Source organism: Culicoides brevitarsis, chromosome 2 (genome assembly GCF_036172545.1).
Source record: "Culicoides brevitarsis isolate CSIRO-B50_1 chromosome 2, AGI_CSIRO_Cbre_v1, whole genome shotgun sequence".
In the NCBI taxonomy this organism is placed as follows: domain Eukaryota; kingdom Metazoa; phylum Arthropoda; class Insecta; order Diptera; family Ceratopogonidae; genus Culicoides; species Culicoides brevitarsis.
In genome coordinates, this window is record NC_087086.1 from 13,800,331 (window position 1) to 13,808,970 (window position 8,640).

The 8,640-nt window shown below is 30.9% G+C and overlaps 2 protein-coding genes across 2 annotated transcripts; one reads left to right on the plus strand and one right to left on the minus strand.

Annotated features, from left to right (window-relative positions):
• Nucleotides 1–6,024: 6,024 nt before the first annotated feature.
• LOC134829367 (F-actin-capping protein subunit beta-like) lies at nt 6,025–7,277 on the minus strand. The gene is made up of 2 exons (XM_063842417.1): nt 7,138–7,277; nt 6,025–6,992 (listed from the first exon to the last, which is right to left on the minus strand). The coding sequence occupies exons 1-2, from the start codon at nt 7,138–7,140 to the stop codon at nt 6,171–6,173; spliced, it is 825 nt and encodes a 274-aa protein (XP_063698487.1). The 5' UTR covers nt 7,141–7,277; the 3' UTR covers nt 6,025–6,170.
• Nucleotides 7,278–7,289: 12 nt separating this feature from the next.
• LOC134829368 (large ribosomal subunit protein uL13m-like) lies at nt 7,290–8,089 on the plus strand. Its single transcript, XM_063842418.1, has 3 exons — nt 7,290–7,405; nt 7,470–7,593; nt 7,646–8,089. Exons 1-3 carry the CDS (start codon nt 7,382–7,384, stop codon nt 8,032–8,034), a joined length of 537 nt encoding a protein of 178 aa, XP_063698488.1. The 5' UTR covers nt 7,290–7,381; the 3' UTR covers nt 8,035–8,089.
• Nucleotides 8,090–8,640: the final 551 nt, after the last annotated feature.

Sequence of the window (8,640 nt, forward strand, 5' to 3'; positions counted from 1 at the left end):
ATTGAATAAAAAGTCATTCTAAAGATGATTTCCATTCATATTTGGTCAATTTTCGATCAAATAAAATTTATCTCGATTTTATCTCATGCTCACCTAAAATCGAGTTTTTCTCAGCAAGTAAATTTTTGATCGGTTTCTAAAATTGAATAAAAAGTCATTCTAAAGATGATTTCCATTCATATTTGGTCAATTTTCGATCAAATAAAATTTCGATTTTCTCATGCTAAAATCGAGTTTTTCTCAGCAAGTAAATTTTTGATCGATTTCAAGCCTGAAATTGAATTAAAAGTCATTTTAAAGATGATTTCCATTCATATTTGGCCAATTTTCGATCAAATAAAATTTATCTCGATTTTTCTCATCACTTAAAATCGAGTTTTTTTCAGCAAGTCAATTTTTGATCGATTTCAAGCCTAAAATTGAATAAAAAGTCATTCCGCAGATGATTTCTATTCATATCTTGTCAATTTTCGATCAAATAAAATTTAACTCATGATCACCTAAAATCGAGTTTTTCTCAGCAAGTAAATTTTTGATCGTTTCATTGCTAAAAACCTAAAATCGAGATTTTTCTCATGCTCAAGTCAATTTTTGATCGGTTTCAAGCCTAAAATTGAATAAAAAGTCATTCTAAAGATGATTTCCATTCATATTTGGTCAATTTTCTCAATCAAATAAAATTTTTATCGGTTTCGATTTAAAGATGATTTCCTCATGCTCACCTAAAATCGAGTTTTTCTCAGCAAGTCAATTTTTGATCGGTTTCAAGCCTAAAATTGAATAAAAAGTCATTCTGAAGATGATTTCGATTCATATTTGGTCAATTTTCGATCAAATAAAATTTATCTCGATTTTATCTCATGCTCACTTAAAATCGAGTTTTTCTCAGCAAGTCAATTTTTGATCGGTTTCAAGCCTAAAATTGAATAAAAAGTCATTCTAAAGATGATTTCCATTCATATTTGGTCAATTTTCGATCAAATAAAATTTATCTCATGCTCTAAAATAGTTTTTCTCAGCAAGTCAATTTTTGATCGTTTCAAGCCTAAAATTGAATAAAAAGTCATTCTAAAGATGATTTCCATTCATATTTTCTCAATTTTCGATCAAATAAAATTTATCTCGATTTTATCTCATGCTCACTTAAAATGCTCACTTAAAATCGAGTTTTTCTCAGCAAGTAAATTTTTGATCGGTTTCAAGCCTAAAATTGAATAAAAAGTCATTCTAAAGATGATTTCCATTCATATTTGGTCAATTTTCGATCAAATAAAATTTATCTCATGCTCACCTAAAATCGAGTTTTTCTCAGCAAGTAAATTTTTGATCCGTTTCAAGCCTAAAATTGAATTAAAAGTCATTCTAAAGATGATTTCCCTCCATATTTGGTCAATTTTCGATCAAATAAAATTTATCTCGATTTCTTCCTCATGCTCACCTTAAAATCGAGTTTTTTCAGCAAGTCAATTTTTGATAGATTTCAAGCCTAAAATTTAATTAAAAGTCATTCAGAAGATGATTTCCATTAATATTTGGTCAATTTTCGATCAAATTCCTAAAATCGAGTTTTTCTCAGCTAAATTTTTGATGCTCACCTAAAATCGAGTTTTTCTCAGCAATTTGGTCAATTTTCGATCAAATAAAATCTCATATTTGCTCAATTTTCCAAATAAAATCTCGTTTTTCTCATGCTCACTTAAAATCGTAAATTTTTGAGTCAATTTTTGATCGTTTCAAGCCTAAAATTGAATAAAAAGTCATTCTAAAGATGATTTCCATTCATATTTGGTCAATTTTCGATCAAATAAAATTTATCTCGATTTTATCTCATGCTCACCTAAAATCGAGTTTTTCTCAGCAAGTAAATTTTTGATCGGTTTCAAGCCTAAAATTGAATAAAAAGTCATTCTAAAGATGATTTCCATTCATATTTGGTCAATTTTCGATCAAATAAAATTTATCTCGATTTTATCTCATGCTCACCTAAAATCGAGTTTTTCTCAGCAAGTAAATTTTTGATCGGTTTCAAGCCTAAAATTGAATAAAAAAGATGATTTCATTCTATTTGGTCAAGATGATATTTCCATTCATATTTGGTCAATTTTCGATCAAATAAAATTTATCTCGATTTTATCTCATGCTCACCTAAAATCAAGTTTTTCTCAGCAAGTAAATTTTTGATAGTTTTCAAGCCTAAAATTGAATTAAAAGTCATTTTAAAGATGATTTCCATTCATATTTGGTCAATTTTCGATCAAATAAAATTTATCTCGATTTTATCTCATGCTCACAGCAAGTAAAATCGAGTGAAGATTTTTCAGCAAGTCAATTTTTGATCGATTGCAAGCCTAAAATTGAATAAAAAGTCATTCTAAAGATGATTTCCATTCATATTTGGTCAATTTTCGATCAAATAAAATTTATCTCGATTTTATCTCATGCTCACTTAAAATCGAGTTTTTCTCAGCAAGTCAATTTTTGATCGGTTTCAAGCCTAAAATTGAATAAAAAGTCATTCTAAAGATGATTTCCATTCATATTTGGTCAATTTTCGATCAAATAAAATTTATCTCGATTTTATCTCATGCTCACTTAAAATCGAGTTTTTCTCAGCAAGTAAATTTTTGATCGATTTCAAGCCTAAAATTGAATAAAAAGTCATTCTAAAGATGATTTCCATTCATATTTGGGTCTCAATTTTCGATTCAAATAAAATTTATCTCGATTTTATCTCATGCTCACCTAAAATCGAGTTTTTCTCAGCAAGTCAATTTTTGATCGATTTCAAGCCTAAAATTGAATAAAAAGTCATTCTAAAGATGATTTCCATTCATATTTGGTCAATTTTCGATCAAATAAAATTTATCTCGATTTTATCTCATGCTCACCTAAAATCGAGTTTTTCTCAGCAAGTAAATTTTTGATCGGTTTCAAGCCTAAAATTGAATAAAAAGTCATTCTAAAGATGATTTCCATTCATTTTTTTCAATTTTCGATCAAATAAAATTTATCTCGATTTTATCTCATGCTCACTTAAAATCGAGTTTTTCTCAGCATGTCAATTTTTGAGCAATTTTAAGCTTAAAATTTAATAAAAAGTCATTCTAAAGATGATTTCCATTCATATTTGGTCAATTTTCGATCAAATAAAATTTATCAAGTAAATTTTTGATCGATTTGAATAAAAATCTCATGCTCACCTAAAATAAAATTTTTGATCGGTTTCAAGCCTAAAATTGAATAAAAAGTTTTATAAAGATGATTTCCATTCATTTGCAATTTTCATCTTAAAATCGAGTTTTTCTCAGCAAGTAAATTTGTGATCGATTTCAAGCCTAAAATTGAATAAAAAGTCATTCTAAAGATGATTTCCATTCATATTTGGTCAATTTTCGATCAAATAAAATTTATCTCGATTTTATCTCATGCTCACCTAAAATCGAGTTTTTCTCAGCAAGTCAATTTTTGATCGGTTTCAAGCCTAAAATTGAATAAAAAGTCATTCTAAAGATGATTTCCATTCATATTTGGTCAATTTTCGATCAAATAAAATTTTTCTCGATTTTATCTCAAACCTAAAATCGAGTTTTTTCCAAGTAAATTTTTGATCGATTTTCATAAAATTTGGTCAATTTTCGATCAAATAAAATTTATCTCGATTTTATCTCATGCTCACCTAAAATCGAGTTTTTCTCAGCAAGTAAATTTTTGATCGGTTTCAAGCCTAAAATTGAATAAAAAGTCATTCTAAAGATGATTTCCATTCATATTTGGTCAATTTTCGATCAAATAAAATTTATCTCGATTTTATCTCATGCTCACTTAAAATCGAGTTTTTCTCACCAAGTCAATTTTTGATCGGTTTCAAGCCTAAAATTGAATAAAAAGTCATTCTGAAGATGATTTCCATTCGAGTTTTTTTCTAAAATTGAATAAAAAATAGATGATTTCCATTCATGTCAATTTTCGATCAAATAAAATTTATCTCATGCTCACCTAAAATCGAGTTTTTCTCAGCAAGTAAATTTTTGATCGGTTTCAAGCCTAAAATTGAATAAAAAGTCATTCTAAAGATGATTTCCATTCATATTTGGTCAATTTTCGATCAAATAAAATTTATCTCGATTTTATCTCATGCTCACCTAAAATCGAGTTTTTCTCAGCAAGTCAATTTTTGATCGGTTTCAAGCCTAAAATTGAATAAAAAGTCATTCTAAAGATGATTTCCATTCATATTTGGTCAATTTTCGATCAAATAAAATTTATCTCGATTTTATCTCATGCTCACCTAAAATCGAGTTTTTCTCAGCAAGTCAATTTTTGATCGGTTTCAAGCCTAAAATTGAATAAAAAGTCATTCTAAAGATGATTTCCATTCATATTTGGTCAATTTTCGATCAAATAAAATTTATCTCGATTTTATCTCATGCTCACCTAAAATCAAGTTTTTCTCAGCAAGTAAATTTTTGATAGTTTTCAAGCCCAAAATTGAATAAAAAGTCATTCTAAAGATGATTTCCATTCATATTTGGTCAATTTTCGATCAAATAAAATTTATCTCGATTTTATCTCATGCTCACCTAAAATCGAGTTTTTCTCAGCAAGTCAATTTTTGATCGGTTTCAAGCCTAAAATTGAATAAAAAGTCATTCTAAAGATGATTTCCATTCATATTTGGTCAATTTTCGATCAAATAAAATTTATCTCGATTTTATCTCATGCTCACCTAAAATCGAGTTTTTCTCAGCAAGTAAATTTTTGATCGGTTGCAAGCCTAAAATTGAATAAAAAGTCATTCTAAAGATGATTTCCATTCATATTTGGTCAATTTTCGATCAAATAAAATTTATCTCGATTTTATCTCATGCTCACCTAAAATCGAGTTTTTCTCAGCAAGTAAATTTTTGATCGGTTTCAAGCCTAAAATTGAATAAAAAGTCATTCTAAAGATGATTTCCATTCATATTTGGTCAATTTTCGATCAAATAAAATTTATCTCGATTTTATCTCATGCTCACCTAAAATCGAGTTTTTCTCAGCAAGTAAATTTTTGATCGGTTTCAAGCCTAAAATTGCTCACCTAAAATCGAGTTTTTCTCAGCAAGTAAATTTTTGTTCAAGCCTAAAATTGAAAAAAAGTCATTCTAAAGATGATTTCCATTCATATTTGGTCAATTTTCGATCAAATAAAATTTATCTCGATTTTATCTCATGCTCACCTAAAATCGAGTTTTTCTCAGCAAGTAAATTTTTGATCGGTTTCAAGCCTAAAATTGAATAAAAAGTCATTCTAAAGATGATTTCCATTCATATTTGGTCAATTTTCGATCAAATAAAATTTATCTCGATTTTATCTCATGCTCACCTAAAATCGAGTTTTTCTCAGCAAGTAAATTTTTGATCGGTTTCAAGCCTAAAATTGAATAAAAAGTCATTCTAAAGATGATTTCCATTCATATTTGGTCAATTTTCGATCAAATAAAATTTATCTCGATTTTATCTCATGCTCACCTAAAATCGAGTTTTTCTCAGCAAGTAAATTTTTGATCGATTTCAAGCCTAAAATTGAATAAAAAGTCATTCTAAAGATGATTTCCATTCATATTTGGTCAATTTTCGATCAAATAAAATTTAAAAAAAATTGTTTGAAATTTTATTACGCTTAGATTTTCTACTCTCAATTTACCTTTACTTTTAAACTATGAATTTTTCAAAAAAAAAAAAAAATGTTTTTTTTAAATCATTTTATTTATTAGTTTAATATATATTTATGCCTTAACGCTTATAGATTTAATCCTGGGTAATAAATGCTAGAAAAAGAACAGAAATGGAATTTAATACAAAAAGCGATCTAATTTTTATTAATTATTTGTTTTAGTAGCAAATTCGCCTAATTTTTTTCTCTTCATTCTAATTTTTTTTTCTATTTTTTCGTGAATAGTTTTTTTTTTTGTTAACCTTAATTGCTTAATTTGGAGAGATGCGTATTGAAGTTGATTGCGTTGCGAGTAAAATATTGGTAAATAAATGTTTAATAATTTCTTTAAATGAAAAAAATATATAAATTGGTTAAAGTATCGACATAACAAAAAAAAAATTACATAAAAAAATAATTTTTGAAAAAAATAGATAAATACTTTTTTTTAACCGAAGACAATTTCCTGCGTTGGTTAGTTGTCGGGTTTGTTCCGGAGTTGCAGTTGTTGCGCCAACTGTTTCTTCAGTTCGTCCTCGCGCTTCTGGTCGCTCAACGATTGCACGCTTCTCAGTCCGTTCACGATGTCCTTGGTCTTGCCAAAGTAAATTTCGTTCAGTGTGTTGCGAATTTTGTTCTCCATGTCTTCGACGAGGCGCCCAATGTTGGCGATATGCGGCGACGTTTCGCCCACTGCCGCATCTTGTTCCACTTGTCGCGTAAGACTGCCGCCCAAATTCATCGTGCCGCTGCCCTGCTTGTTCGTTTGCAGCCACAACATCGCGGTCGACGTGAGTTTGTAGTGCGCACTGCGTCCCGACGTTTTTTCCTGCACCTCGACGACGTGAATCGAGTCCCAGCACCCTTTGATTTTTTTGTTGCCGTCGCCCGCCTTCTTGATCAGAATGACGCCCGCAAATCCGTGATCCAAGTCCCACAAGTAGACGGAAGACACGCCGCCCTCGTAGTACATCTCGCGGTACTGATCAAAGGCATAGTTGGCTTCAATTTCGAGGTTTCGAAGGCGCTCCGACGGCAACGACCCGTCTTCGAGTGGCGGATCGTACGTGTTTGACCACGGCGATCGGTACGAGTCGCCGTCACGATTGTAGTCGCACAGCAAGTAATCCTTCCCCGTCGCCTTGTCTTTGGCAATTTTCAGTGGCTGGTCGATGGATGTCAGCAGGTCTTCGCACAGAGCGGGCGCCAAATCGATCAAATCGATGAGATTTTTCTCGATTTGTTGCGGGGGCAGGCGACGCATCAAATCCAAAGCGCAATCCATCTGGTGTTCCGTCTGAAAAAAATTTAAAAAAAATTGAAAAAAATAAAAAATTATCAAATTCTGCTGGTTGTTGACATGTAGAGCAAACATTAATGGGTGTGCCAGATACGAATTTCTCATTTTTTTCGGCATTCCGGGGATTTTTTTCGCAACTTACCATTTTTTATCACAGCGGTGGACTAAATTGAGCAACAAAATTTAAGTAATTTCCGATATCTTTCGATTAATTTCCCTTTAAAAGTCGACGGAAAGTGCAGATTGACTCAGAATTTCAGTGACGTTTAATCTTTCGTGCCCCGTTCGCATTTGGCATCGACAGATTTTGACGTTTTTCCCATGTTTTGATTTTCGCATGAATAAAATTTCCGAAAAAACTTGAAAAAATATAAAAATTAGGAAGGATGTCACTCGTTAAAAGGGGTCAGGTAAGAAAAATCTTGAAAATTTCATAAAAAAATCAAAAATTCACGACTTTTTCATTGTAATTAGCAATGGGGAACCTTCGCAAAGATCTGGCACATTTACGATTGCAAATGGCAAAACCCCTTTCAGTCGGCGGAACTCATTAAAAGGGCTTTATTGGGTCTCCACAAGCCCATTTATCATCCAATGAGTAAGAAATTTCCTTAATTTTGAATATTTTTCTCATCAAATTGATTTTTTAGATTATTGCGGCGATCACGTCGTCTGTATCAATACGAAAGACATCGCGCTGCCAGGCACGGAATGGACTAAACGCGCGTATTTTCATCACACGGGCTATCCGGGCGGTGCAACGTGGACCTTGGCATGGGAGTTGCATACCAAAGACAAAACTATGATCATGAAAAAGGCGGTTTACAGTTCGATGCGTGGAAATTTGCAGCGAAGACATGTGATGCAGTGCCTCCATTTGTTCCCCGATGACAAAGTGCCGGAAGAAATAATGCAAAATGTGACGTCGCAAATTAGGCAACCGAGAGCCGTTCCCACGAGATTGGATCATATTGACAAAGAAACGCTGGAAAGTTTCCCGCAGCTCTTGGATTTCCCGAAAAATTATGTTTTGCGATAATTTTGGGTTATTTTTAACAGTTAGTAGGAATAAAAATGGTTAGTCAAGTACCAAATGAGGGAGTTTGAGATTGAAAGTCGTCAAATATATTAAAATTTTACAGAAAATTTCAAATAATGGAAATTTTAGGAGTTGAAAATATCGTTTTCGAAGGATTTTTGTGCTAAATTATCAAAACTGGCTTTTTCTGACAAAAATTGCTTTGACACAGTTTTTGACACAGTTTTTGATTTAGTTTTGTTCTTGATTTAGTTTTTAAAACAAAACTATGTCAAAGGGAAAATTTTTTTTCAGTTTAAATTTTTTGGCAGTTTTGAGTTATAAAATGATTAAAAATGATAAATTAGAGCCCTCTGATAAATTTTTATCCATTTGGAACGAGATTTGACAAAAATGGCTTTGACACAGTTTTTGACACAGTTTTGCTCTTGATTTAGTTTTCAAAACAAAACTATGTCAAAGAAAAATTTTTTTTTCAGTTTCAATTTTTTGGCAGTTTTGAGTTATAAAAAGATTAAAAATGATAAATTAGAGCCCTCTGACAAATTTTTATCCATTTGGAGCAAGATTTGTCAAAAATGGCTTTGACACAGTTTTTGACACAGT